General features: G+C 40.0%; 1 protein-coding gene across 2 annotated transcripts; it reads right to left on the minus strand.

Annotated features, from left to right (window-relative positions):
• Window positions 1-8628: 8628 nt before the first annotated feature.
• LOC105922585 lies at window positions 8629-14111 on the minus strand. Of its 2 annotated transcripts, XM_036134624.1 has the most exons (8): window positions 14022-14111; window positions 13556-13696; window positions 13177-13384; window positions 10739-10797; window positions 10540-10670; window positions 10273-10400; window positions 9797-9916; window positions 8629-8681 (listed from the first exon to the last, which is right to left on the minus strand). In XM_036134624.1, the coding sequence occupies exons 3-8, from the start codon at window positions 13195-13197 to the stop codon at window positions 8640-8642; spliced, it is 501 nt and encodes a 166-aa protein (XP_035990517.1). In that variant the 5' UTR covers window positions 13198-13384; window positions 13556-13696; window positions 14022-14111; the 3' UTR covers window positions 8629-8639. The 2 variants fall into 2 exon arrangements, 1 of the variants encoding a protein (XP_035990517.1); XR_004930564.1 differs by lacking the exons at window positions 8629-8681; window positions 13177-13384; window positions 13556-13696; window positions 14022-14111 and adding an exon at window positions 12249-12552 and having other exon boundaries at window positions 8970-9916.
• Between the last annotated feature and the right edge of the window lie 3102 nt (window positions 14112-17213).

Raw genomic sequence — 17213 nt, forward strand, 5'->3', positions numbered from 1 at the left:
AATGGTCAAGACTTGAGGGCTCCTCTCCTTGAGGAAAGTTGTAATGATCTTGGCACTGGAGCTGATCCGTTTCTGCAATCAACCTTTACTGGCTTCACCTGTCTCCAGCTGCATAAAAGACCAGTCTTTTTCAGTCTCCAGTGCCAGATTGTCTCGAGCTTCACAGTAAGAACCTTCCAGCATTTTTGACTAGCCTGTTTGATTCCCGACTCCGACCTGTTGCCTGTTTTTTGAGCTTGCCTGTTCCCAGCCTGTGTCTGTCTGCCAGGTCCCCTGTCTCCTGGATCCCCTACCCTTGGACTGCCTTCTTGTGTACCGGATTTGGATTTGGACCTGGACCCCCCGCTTGGATTCTCCTTCCCCGGTGCTTCGTTTGGATTGCTGGATTGCCGGACCAGGATAGCCCTTGGACAAACCCCTCTCGGAAAGCCCCGTTCGGACTCACTGCCTTCCAGCCGCTCAACGGCTCCAGCCTTGCTCGCCCGCAGACGAGAAGCCAGCTGTGGGTTGACAGCGTTTTCCCCGCCAAGTGGTCAAAACCGATTTACCTTTCCGGTGAAACACACACCCATACACACATCATTTCCTTTCTTATATAGACCCTTGTACAAATTGGCTTCTACAATTATTTTACAGGACACCTGTCATGAGGTTTAAACCTCCATAAAAAAACTGCAGTCATATTCCTCATACTAAAGGAGTCCAGCTAAATACAAAAACATTGATTAAAACAAAGTAGATGTGTAAGATTCTTGATAATTGCGTGTAATAAGTATGACAAGACAATGATTACTTTGAAACAAATGAAGGCTCTTTACTGTGTTACATTTGTTTAAGGGCTTCGTTTTTGCGTGCTGAATTTATATAAGCTACAAGTAGTCTGCTTTGTGATATAGAGCTAATCAGCGCTAATGTTAATGATCGCTGTCCAGCAAGCTAACGCTTGCTAAAATGTTATACCGTATTTCCACATATTTTCCTTAACTAGTACAGAAGTTAACAGGACTTTATTTGAAATACCCTTGTTGTATCATTCCACTGTTCGATAGTATAATTGGTCATATTTTGGTAAACTTTGTTCTGTTTGTTAAAGTTTTTGCATTAAGCTGCAGGAACTCAACATTTCCTGTATCATTTCAAATTAAAAGCTCTCTGTAGCATTTCGGATAAAAGTGTGTGTAGGAAACCTATAATTTCTGAATAAAGCTTTTATTGTGAATAATTTTTTGAAACTTATCTGCAGCTTTGTCCTTAAGTGTTACTTATATTTTATTTATAAAAAAATATTATTATTGACTTTGTTACATTAAATCCATGTGGATTATGCTATCTTGATGCTAATTAAACCTTAATAGTCAAGGTAAGTAGCATTTTAACCCACTTACAATAACCATAAAATAATGTTTTTATGTGTATTCTGTGTTTTGTAATAAATGTTTTTAAAGGTAGAGTTAACAATGAAACGGAGAAAAGGAGACATTAAAGATTTCTTCATTAAGAAGAAACAGGCTCAGAACAGGGACAGGAAAGGTCAAGATGATAGCCTTGAGGGCAACAGTGAAGGTCAAGGTCAGCCTAAAAGCAGCCAGGGACCATCCCATGTTGAACAAAACTTCCAGAGCCAGACCAGCACCCACAGACCAGGTGAAAACACAGACCCTCATTTAAATCGAGGATCTAAGGACCGATGCTGATGTATGCTGTACAGATTGTGAAGCCCTTTTGGGCAAATTGGGCTATTGAGCTATATAAATAAAATTTACTTTTATCTTTTGTTGAATAAATTAAATTGATGGCATTGTGTACTGTGCAGTTTTTAATTGTTTGGCTTTGTTAAACATATGTACTTTATAACATATTGTAAAAATGTAATTTATATTTAAATACAATTTGTTATCTATGCCAATGAATATTTTTAGATACACCTAGTGAGGAGACCACAGACACGGATGATAATGACGATTATTTCGAATCGGATGACAGCAGCAGCTGCAACAGAAACCTTTCGGTTCAGCCATTGCCTACATTTGCTGCACCTAAAGGTCCCCAAGGTGGATAGTTAAACTCTATATGTAATTTACCCACCATGTAAAAATGTGTGACTTGTCCTTTCGCATTGCTTATCTATTGGAATGCAGATGTTTTTATGGACATTTTGGTTAAATCTTAAATACCATAGGTTATTTCAAAATGTGCAGAGTTAACTGTAAAGTATTTTAAGTAATTATTACAATTTTCATCCACAGACTTGTGAGTGAGACTAATTTTTAAACTTTTTATTTCCAGATATTTCTCAAACCAGAGCTGCTGGCCCTGCACAACCGATCTTGAATGCATTCCCTCGCACTCAGCACGGACAGGGTAGGACGAGAGCCTTTAATGCCTGCTGGTACAAAGAGTACACTTGGCTTGCGTACTCTCAATGCAAGGATACTGCACATTGTTTTGTGTGCCGGCATTTTTCGCTACCCACTGCTCCTGAGACAACATTCTCCTCGGGTACTGGTTTTTCAAACTGGAAAAAGGAAATGTATAAAGATGGAGGATTCCAGATGCATGCCAAGGCAGAGCACCATGTAAATGCCATGGTGGCATGGAGGGGTGTTGAAAACAATACGTCTTTGCTCCAAGCAATGGATAAACAATACCAAAAAAAGGTGGAAGAAAATAGAAAGTATATCAAGACCATTGCTGATGTCCTACTGTGTACGGCAACACAAAACATTGTGCAGCGGGGCCACTGTGAGTCAGAAAACTCTAGCAACAAAGGTAACTTCTTGGCCATTATGGAACTGATTGCAAAGCAAAAAAAAGCGAAAAATTGAACATAGCAATGCCAAATATACAAGTCACATGATTAGGGTTTGGAATTAAAAAGATTTTCACGATTCCGATTCCCTTATCGATTCTGTGAAACGATTCGATTCCTTTTCGATTCCAATTTGGGGAAAAAAGGAGAACAAACATTTTGATGATGAGCATCAACTTTGTTTACCTAACTATCACACGACCTTACAAACTAACAAGGTCAAGATGTCCACAGAAAATGTGCAACTGGAGTAATATTTATCTTTGTTTAAATAAAAAAAGGAATATAAGAACAAACTTAAATACAGTAGATGAGTTGCTTAGAATACAAGAAAATGTAAGTTTGTTGTGACAGTTGCTTATTAATCTCTATTTAGATAACCTCAGTCATCTAAATCTAACAGAGAAGGCAACCGTTTAATGAAAAAGCATAACTGTACAATTCTGGGAAATAAACTTGTCTCCCCCTAATTTAAATAAATGAGCGTCACTGCGGAGCAACTTCGTAGCATGTTTCCTTACATCCATTGCAATAGCTAGAATCATGTAAGAATTCCAGCTACCAGTAAGTATTTCTAATTAAACATGCTACCAATGAAGGGCTGGATTAATGAGAAAGGCACACTCCCTTAATAACCCCAAAGAGAGCTAGGAAATTGGTTTATTTCCAGAAATGGCATATGATTTACTAGGAACCAGCCAGTGATGTAAAACTAGCTACTTACCACCAGAGTTGCCTTCCATGCTGGTCGTAACTTTAGCTTCTGTCCGGTAAGAATCAAAAACACGGCATTCATTAAATTGTATGCCATGTTATGTGCGCAGGTGTTTCTGCCTGTTGGATCTATTTTCTCCCGCGGATATATATATATATATATATATATATATATATATATGAATGAGAGAGAGAGAGAGAGAGAGAGAGAGAGAGAGAGAGAGAGAGAGAGAGAGAGAGAGATCTATTATTTTTTTTCTACCTCACTCCTGTTTATATTGGCCGTTTTCCCAGATATATATCTAAAAAAATCTCCCCCACAAAAATAAAGTTCCACACACAACACACCGTTTCATAAATGTTCCATTTATTGACTATGAGGTGTTAAAATACGCTGGATATGGTGATTAACTGTCACATTAATGAACAGCGCCATCTGCTGGTCATTTAAAATACCTGTCCTGAGTGTCTATCCTGTCGCAGTTAAATCTCTCTGACACTCAATAGATGACTTTATTCCGAGTAAACCCTGTAGCTATAAAAATTATAAATATATATTAAATCTAAATATATGTATATATTTATATATGTATTAGACCTGCTTTAATTTAAAACACAGAAGTTTCGATGAGGGCAGAAAATACAACGAAAGTTTCTCCATGCCATGCCTTTATTTTGAAGGGCACCGGACAGGCGGGCTTGAAAGCCACGCCCACTTCTGAAACCGAAAATTGAATGGTATTTCCGTTTTGGGGGCGAAAACGAAAAAACCAAAATCAAGCCGTTTAATGGATTTTGGTTTTATGTGCAGAAACCACAAAACGGGAAAAGGAATCGTTTTATCCTTTTTTGTTTTGTTCCACAAAACAAAAAATTAGAAAACGGCCGTTTTTCTGTTTTTTCTATGTTGAATTATACCGTTTAATCAAACTGATAAAAAGTACCTTGGTCCTGAGATGGTCAGGAAGCAGATTATTGAAGAGGTGAAGCAAAGTGGGGCTTTCAGCGTCCTAGCTGATGAGACAAAAGACTTACAGAAACAAGAACAAATTTCCTTAGTTCTCAGATATTATTACAAAGGAACAGTACATGAAAGTTTTATGCATTTTGAACATGCTGATAAGCTTGATGCTGCAGGGCTAACATAAAAAATTGTCAATAGCCTCCAAAAATATGGATTGGAATACAGAGAGCAGTTGGTTGGGCAAGGTTATGATGGGGCCTCAGTGATGAGCGGTAGACACAATGGTGTGTCTGCAAGGATACAGTCGCTGGCTAAGCGCGCTTTTTATGTGCACTGCAATGCACATTGCCTTAATTTGGTAATTGTGGACACCGTGAAAGCAGTTCCAGAGGCGTCATGCTTTTTTTCTTTGTTGCAGCGCCTCTATACATTTCTATCTGGATTGTATGTACATCAGAAGTGGCATGACATACAGCGTGCAATGTTTCAAGATAAGCCTCCAGAATTGCCCAAACTAAGCGATGTTCGGTGGGCTTGCAGGTTTTATGCCTGTCGAAACCTTATGGATCGGCTGCCAGCTGTTCTTCGTGTCCTCCATGACATTGAAGAGGAGAACAACGGAGACAGATGTGTGGAAGCACGTGGACTTCTTGGACAGATAGATCTAAACTTTATTGCCCTTTTGGCTACTTTTCAAAGGATATTGGGAGACACAAAGATTTTGTCTGATATGCTGCAATCCTCGTCGTTAGACTTAGCCAGGGCAGTTGACCTGATTGAGGCACTACGAGAAACATTTGTGCACTACAGAGAACTGTGGAAACAAGTTCTGGACATTGCTCATCAGTGCAACATTAGTACAGACAAGGTTTCCAAAAGGCAGCCAAAGACTAGCTCTGCTCTTAATGGATCTGTTGTCACATCCACAACTGGTCAGCGAAACCGTGATGAAGACCATTTTTGTACCACTGTTTTCTATCCCATCTTGGACAATGTGAAGGCTGAGCTAGAGAGACGTTTTTCTAAAACCAATTGTGATATCATGAAAGGAATTCAAGCACTCAATCCTAAAAGCAACAACTTTTCGCAAGAGACTTTTTGTTTTTGTTGGGAACCATTTACAAAACAAACCTGGATGATCTTAAGCACGAGCTACATCAAGCCAAGCGGATCTTGGAGAGGAAGAGGGCAGCTGGAATGAAAAATTTAAGTAGTTTGCTTGAGTTCACAGTATTCTTGGAGCCATTCAGGGATGTATTCTATGAACTGTTCATACTGTGCAAAATTGCCATGGCTCTACCTGTAAGCACAGCTACTTGTGAACGCAGCTTTTCTGCTTTGAAGTGTGGAGTCCCCTGAGAGCCAAGGTCTTGGATATGGATGAGTTTATTAGGTTGTTCAGTGGTCGACACAGAAATCGGAAAATACAGTTGTACTGATGAGTACTTTCTACTGCGACAATGTATCAATTTAGCTTAATATACTTAAGACTGAATATTGGCTATCCTTTTTTTTTATCCTTATGTAAAAAAGTGAAGAATATTGCAAGAAGTGAAAAATAAAAGTTATGAGGGTTGTTCATGCACAATAAATTGCATCTGCTTAATCTGGCCTGGCTTCATGTTGGATCCACATAGTTTTAAGTAACTCTGAATTAATTATTTTAAGTAGCAGTTAACCTGCAAAAAGTTAAGTAAATAAAAAATTGCAAGTTTAATTAACTTAAAAAGCGGGAACAAGCTATTGGCACTCAAAAATTTTAAGTAAGTTGAACTTTTAAGATGATTTTAAGTTCACTCTACTTTTTCTAATTATTTATTTTGAGCATTCAGGTTTACAGTGTTGGATCCCGCTCCAAGCCCTGTTCGGATACCGTCCCGAAGTTCATCCGCCAGCCTTGGGTCCCGCCTTAAGGTTCACCCACTGTCCTCCAGCTTCCTCCCGTCCGCCTGCTCCTGCCATCAAAATTCATTTGCTCCAGCACGGTAAAGACTCTGTGGTTCCCACCCTCCACTACTCATCTCCTTCAATAAAACCCTTAAGACGAAGCTCTGTGTGTAGTTGAATTCGGGTTCACCAGAACAGTTTGCTGACAGATTTGATCTGGCTCTGTATGCATTTTGTATGTTTCCATAACAATTATCTAGAACCCTGCTGTCACAAGTGGCACACTTGACATAGCCTGGGAGAGATATCTCAAATTGACAGTGATTGAAATTACCCATTATGTAATGTAAGAGAAAGCTATCAAGCCAGTGGCCATGGGACCCAGATGTGCCCCAACTCCCAGTCATCCTCCCCTTGAAGCACTCTACATTCTTAAGTTACCAATTTGAGTTTTATTATTTCTGGAGAAATAATAACTATACTTAAAAATCAACTGTTTTAAAGGATGTTGAATTTTGAAATCCATGCAGTGATTTTCAAATATTTGTATTTTTTATTTTGTTTGTTTTGTACATAGTTCCTTAGTTTCTTTAACTAAAACTACCAAGCAAAATTAAGATTAGTGATGTATGGTACCACCAATTTCTTTTCTGATCCAATATTGAATAAAATACAGGCTGGTTTGGCAACACCGATCCCATACTTTGTGGAAATACATCTAATGTGTGTGGTAAATATAAAAAAGTAGTGTGCTTCAAATCATAGCTTCATAAAGAACACAAGACATCTAATTTGTTTATTTTACATTCTGAAGTACATTGCGGTAGCAGATTAATTTACAATATAGCCAAGCTAATACAATAGAAAAGCAAAAAAGACCAACACACAATTGCCGTACATCAAAAAAGTGTTGCAAAAAGTTTTTCTTTTTTATTGCTTGCTTCTTTCGGCTGTCGCTTCATGCTTGCTCAGTATGAGGGATTGCTGCAAGCCATGGACAATGCAGACGACTCTCCCTGTGGCTCTACGCTTCTCCAGGAGTGAATGCTGCTTGTCTGGACTTTGATGCAATCAACTGGGTTCCCTTATATAGGAAATGTTCAACCAATCTTTATAATCTGATTGAATTTGACTTTGGAAAGTGCATTGAGATAAGATAAGATAGGCTTTATTGATCTCACAGTGGAGAAATTCACTTGTCACACTTAATAAACAAAAGAGGAGGGCTGAGGCCACCACAGAGTCATAGAAGGTCTTAAGCAGAGGTCTGCTCACTCCAAAGGACCTCGGCCTCCTCAGGAGGTGGAGGCGGCTCTGGCCCTTCTTGTATAGAGCGTCGGTGTTATGAGTCCAGTCCAGTTTATTGTTGACGCGAACACCCAGGTATTTGAAACTCTCCTGAAGTCGATCACCATCTCCTTGGTCTTACTATTGTTTAGACACAGGTGGTTCTTGTCACACCAGTCCACAAAGTCCATGATAACTGACCAGTACTCCAGCTCGATCCCCTCAGACACAGCCCACAATGGCTGAGTCATTGGAGAACTTCTGAAGATAGCAGCTGTCCGTGTTGTAGGTGAAGTCCGAAGTGTAGAGGGTGAAAAGAAACAGAGACAGAACGGTGCCCTGGGGGGCCCCGGTCCTGTAGACTGCCACCCCTGACTGACAGCCGTGCAGCCGCACGTGCTGAGGGCGGTCAGTGAGGTAGTCAATGGTCCAGTCAGGAAGATCTTTGTCCACTCCAGCGTCCTCCAGCTTCCCCCTCAGCAGCACCGGTCTGATGGTGTTGAAAGCGCTTGAGAAGTCAAAGAACATGACTCTCACAGCGCTCCCAGTGGTCTCCAGGTGGGTGAGCGCCCTCCAGGGTTGGGCTCACCGCGGTGCGTAGGTGAGCAAGGATGAGGCGCTCCATGGTCTTCATCAGGTGGGAGGTCACTCTGAGAGCTTTGGAACATGCTCCAGTCTGTGGTTCTGAAACAATCCCTCAGCTTGTCACTGGCCTAATCTGACCAAACTTTCACTGACTTCTTCTGCGCTATTGTTTTCCTCACCAGTGGAATGTAATGGGGAAGCAGGTAGACGAGGTTGTGATCCGAGCATCCGAGTGGGGGTAAGGGGGCGGAGGTGTAGGCGTCCTTAACATTTGCGTAAAAAAGGTCCAGCGTTTTATTGTCCTTTGTTGTACACGTGACGTACTGGGTGAGTGTGAGGAGGGTGGAACGGAGGGAGGCATGAGAGCGTGGCGGTGTTCTGTCTGCAGTTTGTTTACCGCGCCGTGCATTCGCTCGCACGCGGCGGTGGCGTCAGCTGAGGGAGGGATATAGACACACAGCACGATCACGTGACCAAACTCTCGCAGCAAGTAATATGGTTCTAAACTCACTGCCAGTAATTAATTGCAAATTGTAAATGCAATTTGCATATGCAAATTTGTCTGTAACAACCACTTGATCATAACTTCTAGTACATCTGTTTCTTCTATTTTCTAACCGGACACCAAGAACTTTTTCAACAAGTTCAACAATCTTCCACTTCTCTTTAAAATATGCATTTTGTTTTGACTCATATTCAGTGAAGTAAAAGGGTTTTCCAAATTTTCAATACTTTATTCAATTTTAGCTCTCACGGAAATGTTCTCAGAAGATAAACATCTTAAAGCTGCAGCTTTAGCATGACTTTGTATATCTAGAACTACTTCTTCCATTGATGATATAAAATTATTTAACGTGGACTGGCCATCAAATTGCAGCTGTAAAATAGCAGATACACATGTGTCATGAGTACAGCTGTTTGGCAAAGGTAGAACTTCTGAATTAATTGTTGAGTCCACAGAATCTTGAACTAGCATTTTATCTGCAGCAAAACCGGATGCCACACTTTCATCATTTTTGGGTTCATGTTCAGTCTGCTCATCATGTTTTGTGTTTAAATGTTTCCTGAATCCTGAAAACGTACAAAAATATGGCAGCAACCTCTCTGAGCATATTTTAGGTGAAGTGACTGACCAGGACATAAACGATGACCTAATCTTATATGCCTAACAAGTATGTTGGTACTGACCAAATGTTTCTGACAAACAAAACAAATCTTCCCCATATTGTTTAAACTTATTGAGTGAACAAGTAAAATATAAAGATAGTAAAATAGAAAAAAATCTGACCATAAGAAACTAATCACATTTATAGGCAAAATTGTTGCCCAGAGCAGCCTGATTCATTCACTGCTTAGTTTAACAGCCTAGCCCATATCTCTTTGAGACGTGGAGTCTCCTGAACTTTGCCAGCATCTATTTTGTAGATGGCTTTTTGTATGAAGATGTACATGTTGTGGATTGTATGATGATAAACTGTACCAAATACAAAGTGAGCCTTGAAAAGTTCATCAAAAGCTCCCAGTGAACTTGCTGATTTGCATGGGATGACCTGTTTGTCCAGAACAATGAAGAACTCGTGGATGGTGCTTTTCTTCGTCCTGACAGCAAGAAGATGGGGCTGTGTTGTAGAGGTGATGGCTTCAACATGTTGCTGAATACTTGTTCCACTCTGAGAATTAAAATAAAGAAAAAAGAAAGTTAATTGCTTTTTTCAAATTTTAAAAATATTTTAAAATTTCTACTCAGTGTTTTGGATTGTCTCCTTAACACACATATTCTTGCCTTGCTATATATGGTCAGGACCATGTGTTGGGATTTTCAGTCATTTTCCCTTTCTATGTCCTAACCCTGACAATAACCCTAAACCTAATCATTACAAGTGCATACCTCAACCCTAAATTCACACCTTAGTCCTAGTGTTTAGGAACACTCATATTTATATAAGAAATAATCATATATGGAAATATTTAGAAAAACTGGGTTTAAAACACATGATAGTTCCTGTGAAAAACATTCAAAACAAACCTTCTGGAAGACCACAATGTGCTTCTCAGCTTGGGATGTAGAAACCTTGCCAGGTCTTTTGCAGCCTTGACAGGAAGGAGGAATCAGGTGGAGCAGGAGAATGATGGAAGCAAGATCACTATCCCAGCCTGTGGAAACAGAAATGAGACAGCACAAAAACTAAATATTATCAACTGAAAGAATGTTATTAATTTAAAGTACACACTTCTATACTATGTTTATTTTTGAAAGATGAAAGTATAAGTCGTTTTGGGCAAATTAAACTACCAAATGCAAAGTTTTCCAATTCCTTCTCATTTGAAGCTCCTTCAGCACAGTAGATCACTCCTTCAAGGTTACTTGAGGTAAGAAGAGTCTTCCTCTGCTGGATTACTTTCTGTTTGAAAATAGTAGGCCACCTGGAGAAAAACGTGCATTAATTAAGCACTTGATGTTAAAGAGAAAAAATAAAGAAGCTGGCACATACCTCTCCAAAAGCTTTGAGGATATATCTTCTCCAAATTCCAGAATAAAGTTTTGATCAATCTAGGAAAATTACACAAGAACATTTAAAACATAGCCCAAAACAATCTTTGTTTCAGAAGGAAGTATATTGAGACTGTTAAAAGAGATATCAAAACAACGGTTTACAATAATACAATTAATGTTTAATGCTTTGTGTGATAAAGTTAGGATTTTAGGGTTAGGAAATTCAGTCAATACATCAGAGGATTTCTTTTCATCGAGGACCATCTTGCGACGGTATTCAAATGTCTTCTTCATCTTGTTCTTGATAGCAGTCTCATCAGAAGACTATTTCATGAAAGAAATTGCCTCTTTACATTGCTCCTCACTTAGGGCCACATTAGGAGTAAATGAAGCCTCTCCTCTGGCTGTTGGTCCACCGCCAGTCAGCTAACAAGATGATCTTCAGAAATAAATCTTTAGAAATACCAATACAATAAATCACTCTGTTATCTTTTCCACCCTTTTCAAATTAAGTTCTGCAACCCAGTGGTTTCTGGTCCTCAGTGTTCACAGGCTTGATCCAAATACTTTAAATCAGTACCGATAATTAAGTCACTGCAGAAGTGCATCAGCAGTTGCCAAAATAACTGCTATCTGATTAGAGCTGACAGTAAGGAAGGAGTTAGGACCAGGAAGCAGGATGCTTCCCTGTGCTAAAGCAGGGACCCTTGTGACGTCCCTTGTTGACACTAGGAGCTATATCTCACAATATAACTCACAAATGTCTCACAAAACTTTGTGTGACAGACCATGTTGCGCAGCCCATCTTATGAGCTATCCAAAATCTATTATTTTTCCCTGTACTCTATGTGACACATGCACACCTTCATATGTTTGGATTCTATAAAGGAGAGCTTCAGCCGTACATTTGGAGAACTTCTGTTTTTGTAGTTGTTTTCCATAAGGCTTTAGTCCCTATTTGACCAGCTTCAATTGTGGGTCTGTCTCAATTCAGCGGCTGCACACAAGATGATTTCTTCCGGTCTTCTCGCGGTCCACGAAGGACCAAGTCCATGTAGATTGGGTCCTTTAAAAGGATGCAGCACCTGAATTGGGACAGATCCCATGTCTGTGTCCGCCATGTAATGGCGTCGGTAAGGCTGATTCACAGCAGAGCACAGCTCCTGTTCTAGCCTGGATAGAGTTCTTACTGTTGACCCCCTGAAAGGTGAAGGTAAAGCAAGAAACAGGAGCTAGGAGCTACAATGTTGAAGTATTTGGATCAAGCCAAAGTCTTGCGAATTTTAGTTGTCTCTGTCCGATGAATGGTTGATTCATCGGTCCAATGAATCAACCAATATTTAAGTCAGGTGTGTGTCAGGGTTTAGTTTTGGTCTGGTTTTTAGTTCGTTTTCAGTTTCTCCTCCTGTCACTCAGCTCACCCTCACTCCCTCAGCTACTGGTCACACCTGTGTAGCACTAATTAGTCAGGATTCACTTCACCTGCCAGGCTCCCTACATAAGCTCACCTCAGTCTGTTCCTCATCGCCGGCTCGTCTTCAGTCAAGTCCAATATCACGCCTGTCAGTCAGTTTGCTCCTGTCTTTTGAACACCACTCCTGCCTTTTTTCCAGTCCGTCTCCAGATCCTGCTCTGTCTGTACTGGTCCGTTCTCGTCAGCCAGCTCCTGCACCCTACTCCGTCTGGTAACTGACTCTGGTTCTTGTCATCCATCATCTACCGTGTGCAATAAACTCGCAAACCAGCTCTGTGTGTGCGTGCTGTGTCCGGGTTCATCCAAGACAAATCATGACAGTGTGTAGCAGCAATAATACACCTAAAACATGTAAGAGTGGTGCATTAGAACGAGGACTGGGCTTCAAACGTGTAATCTATGGTGTTACACTCTTTGCCGTGATTTTTTTTTTTTTTTGGAATGGCCAAAAATGATAAATAAATGATACATTTTTAACAATAACAATAATTTTTTTGCTGATAAAATAAAAGTGTGTTGATATAATAAAAGTGTACAAAAAAATATCTAAGCCTTACACATCCATTTTTGGAACCTGGATCATGCAGGTTTGGGAACATTTCAATTATGCCTTGAGCGTACATCTCTTTCTCGCGTCATGGTGGTGCAGTTCTAAATGGTGTAACAAATATATTGAATTCAATGTCTGATCACATTTTTTTTAACATAATCCATTTCTTTGAACTTTTCTCAACAAGTTAAAGAAAACCCATAAATTTCAGTCATGTCCGTAGCAAGGATGTTAACCAACTTTCGCCGTGAGCAGTCTGTGAGACTTTTTGTTCGCATATATTCTTTCAGAATTTGATCTCCACCAGGTTTATTGGTCAGTGCTGTTAACAGGTAAACATGTATTTTGCATATCAAAAATATCAAACTTTTTCTTTTTATAATGAAGAGTATCTTTTCTTTTTACAACTGACCTGCTTTGCAGTTTGGTCCATCCATTTTATTTTCTGTTGTTTATTAGGTGGACTGTAATTTTCATTATGAGGACTGGATGATACAACTTCCAGGATGATTGTGTCATCGGAGTCATCGTGTGAAAGATCTGGTGCTGAGCTGTTACACTTCCGGGGACTGGGCTTGGAGATAATGATGTTTCCTGGGTGTATTCAGATGATTTGGAGACTATTCAGCAGACAACATCAAAATACAGACATAGCTTAAGGATGGGAAATGTTCACTGGCCTGATCAGAAGTATCTGACCCATAAAATATGCTTGTATTGTAACCCGATCCGGTACTGGATCGGATCTGCCCCATGCAGAAGTAGATCTGAATTGAGAGATTCAAGCTTACCGTCGCCAAATGTGATAGGAAATACACCAATGCTGGGCTGCTGCAAAAGTTCTTCAAATACTTCTGCATCCACCTCAGTTCCTGTGTCATCAAAAACTTTAATGCCAACATTGATAGGTGGAATGGAGAAGCTTGGGAAAGCTATGGAGAAACCAACATGACATTATACCTCAAAATTACTCAATCGACATTATCCCTGCTAGTAAATAGTCAGAATTAAACCTCCTAGAAAAAAGGTTTTATTTACATTGTTCATCATTAACCATCGAAGAAAAACTTAAGATGCTTTTAGGCTTTTTCCTCTGTAAACAAAAAAAAAACTCCCCACTAGACATAAAAGGTATATAAGATCCCTGGTGTTTCTAATAACAAAACATTTGAACTTTATTTAAAAATCCTCAGCTAATTTCTCCCTTTTTTTTTCTCTTTTTTTTTTTTTTTAAACAGCAGATCGATAAGGGCTTACCCGCATTCAAGAATTCTTCCAGGCTCGGTTCATTGATCTTCACATATTTTTGTTCATTCTCAATTTTCGCTATAACAAGCATTGTGCTACCTGAAACAAACAGAAATTGGGGATTTCTACTTTAGTAAACAAAATGAAATTGTTATTTCTATCTATAATATAGATGTCTAAACAAAATGTATAATTCCTATACAATAAGATAAAGATATGAAAGCTTTTGTAAAAAGAATACAATTTTAACCATGTACAGAGCAAATTACCATATTATTTGTAAAATTACTGATACTTTATAATTTCACTCTGTTGTGAAAAACATTAGCTGATTATCATTGTCCTTCCTTTATATAACAAAAGAAAGAGTAAAACAACATTTTCTGATTTTTTAAAGAAAAGCTAATGCTAAATCAAAGGGCAAAACTTTCTGATTTAAATGTCTAAATTCAATTTAATTTGCATTTAATCTAAGCCAAAACAATTCAATTCAATTCAATTTTATTTACATAGCGCCAAATCATGAAACATGTCATCTCAAGGCACTTTACAAAGTCAAGTTCAATCTTATTATACAGATTGGTTCAGATTATACAGATTAGTCAAAAATGTCCTATATAAGGAAACCAATTGATTGCATCAAAGTCCCGACAAGCAGCATTCACTCCTGGGGAAGCGTAGAGCCACAGGGAGAGTCGTCTGCATTGTACATGGCTTTGCTGCAATCCCTCATACTGAGCAAGCATGAAGCGACAGTGGGGAGAAAAACTCCCCATTAACGGGAAGGAAAACCTCCGTCAGAACCGGGCTCAGTATGAACGGTCATCTGCCTCGACCGACTGGGGGTTACAGAAGACAGAGCAGAGACACAACAAGAGAGACAAAAAAGCACAGATGTAACGTTTCTGGCACTGGAGCTGCTAATTGCAATCAGCGCACCTGCGTTGCCTCCGCCTCTACCTGCTTATAAGCTCTGCCCCTCGCAGTCTCCAGTGCCAGAACGTCTCGAGCCTTACGGTGAGAACTTCCAGCCATCTTCCTGAGTATCTGTCTGCCTGTCTGCCTGTCGACCTGTTTTTGCCCTTGTTTTTTGAGCCAGCCTGAGCCCTTTTTGGATTTGTCTGCCCGCCTGAGTCCTGTTCGTCAGCCTCAGAGATTTGGACTGCCCACCTGTGTTTCGGACCCTGCCAGCCTGTAAGTTACGGAGATTGCTTGCCCCTTTTGACTGTTGTGCTTCTGGATTTGGATTTGGATTTGGATCTGGACCTGGACCCGTCTCTGGATTCTCCCTTGGATAACTCTGCTGGACAAAACGGATCTCCCCCCTGCCCAAGACCCGGACTGGACCTGGACAAAGAACTGGATAATCCCTTCACGGACCCCGCTGCTTCCTGTAAACCAGACGCTGCTAAACCAGCCGTCCTCGTGCCCCAAGAAACGCCAGAGGCTGTGTGCTGCCGCACAAACCGGGGGGTCCGCGCCGCCACCATCTTTAATAAACTGTTAAAGTTTTACTTACTCGTTTTCGGGTATTTCTTGGGTCCATCCATATTCATTACAACAGAAGCACACATTGATCCAGTAATCTGTTCTACATTAGATGGTAGTAGCGGGTGAGCGGTCTTCTCTGGATGATGTCACAGTTGACAGAACGCCAGACCAGGTGTACCTACTATGAAGATAAAAGAGAGAGAACAGAAAGTTAAAGCAGAAATGACAACACATAATGCATAATTGAAGAACAGTAGAACTCTATAGAGTGAGAAAATTAGACCCTGATATCCTCCAGTAGCCTAAGCCTATAGCAGTAAAACTATAAAGGTAGCTCAGAGTAACATGAGCCACTCTAGTTATAAGTTTTGTCAAAAAGGAAAGTTTTAAGATTAGTCTTTAAAGTAGACAGGGTGTCTGCCTCACGGACCAAAACTGGGAGTTGGTTCCACTGGAGAGGAGCCTGATAGCTAAAGGATCTGCCTCCCATTCTACTTTTAGAGACTCTAGGAACCACCAGCAGACCTGCAGTCTGAGAGCGAAGTGCTCTGTTAGGAACATACGGGGTAATCAGAGCTCTGATATATGATGGAGCTTGATTATTAAGGGCTTTGTTTGGGCAATACTATAAAGCTTGGAACTCCACTTTACTCCAGACATTTGAATTGAGAAAGTTTTTTGAATGTGAAGCGAAACGTCTTCAAACTTCGTAAAAAAAAGTCCAGATGTTTTGTTTTTTGAACTTTTTTTTTTAATAATTACATTTTTATTTAAAACTATTCAAAAATACACTGCATCTGAGTCGTCTATTAATTCCTAAGGGGAGTTAAACAAAGCATTTTGGGAAAAATAACAGTGGCGGCTGGCCCATAGGGGGCGCTCGGGCGCTGCCCTCCCTTGACGTGGAGGGGAAAAGTCAAAATATATATAGATTTTAAAAGTATTATTAATGTCAGTTTTTACTTAATAGTACGTGGCTACATGTAATAAGAATTATTAAAACACTTCTACTAATTGACTCTATCAATTGACTCTCATTTAATAGTGCATTTCCACCAACAGAAAGTATAATTTCTCTTCTTCTACACTTGTGGGGCTGTGACTCAAGGAGCCCTACAAGTGTAGCGAAATAACCAATCGTATACTGTTGCTAGGGAAGATTTATAAATATTTGGCCAATCAACATCGCCAAAATGAATGGCTTTGGGGCTCCTGGAGTTGTAGCCCTAGCTGCACAGTGATAGGTGCACTTCACGCGTGACGTCACGAGCTACATCCGCTCTACATCCGGGTCACGGTGGTTGGCAAAAACAGTACTGTTTTCGCTTACCAGCGTGACAAAACGGGTGAATTAGAGCGTACTTTTAGTTTATTTTTGGAATATAAACAATGCCTACGACTTGTGCTCCCGGTTGCACACAGAGGCATTCCAAATCGTCGGATGTACGTTTCTTTCGTTTACCGAAGGACGAAGAAAGAGTAAAGAAATGGATAATTTCAATGAAAAGGATGCAGGCAGACAATCCCGACTGTGGGAGCCATCATACCATGACAGAAGTTGCAGTCTACACTTCATCTCCGGTAAATACAACTTAATTTTGCACTAGGCATTGTTCTACTTAAGTCATTATATAAATAAAAAATTTGGATATATATTTAAGTCAAGACGTAATCGTTTGTTTCGTAATAATATACATACATGTACAATGC

The sequence above is a fragment of the Fundulus heteroclitus genome, unplaced genomic scaffold (assembly GCF_011125445.2).
Source record: "Fundulus heteroclitus isolate FHET01 unplaced genomic scaffold, MU-UCD_Fhet_4.1 scaffold_86, whole genome shotgun sequence".
Taxonomy (NCBI): domain Eukaryota; kingdom Metazoa; phylum Chordata; class Actinopteri; order Cyprinodontiformes; family Fundulidae; genus Fundulus; species Fundulus heteroclitus.

What these genes read in the sequence shown, in the direction of transcription:
- LOC105922585 (XM_036134624.1), bottom strand. Translation starts at nt 13,197, where the DNA reads ATGGACCAAACTGCAAAGCAG. An exon ending in TCCTCAAAGCTTTTGGAGAG is followed by an intron (nt 10,671 to 10,738) that starts GTATGTGCCAGC and finishes GTTTTTCTCCAG; the next exon opens with GTGGCCTACTATTTTCAAAC. An exon ending in ACATTGTGGTCTTCCAGAAG is followed by an intron (nt 9,917 to 10,272) that starts GTTTGTTTTGAA and finishes TTTAATTCTCAG; the next exon opens with AGTGGAACAAGTATTCAGCA.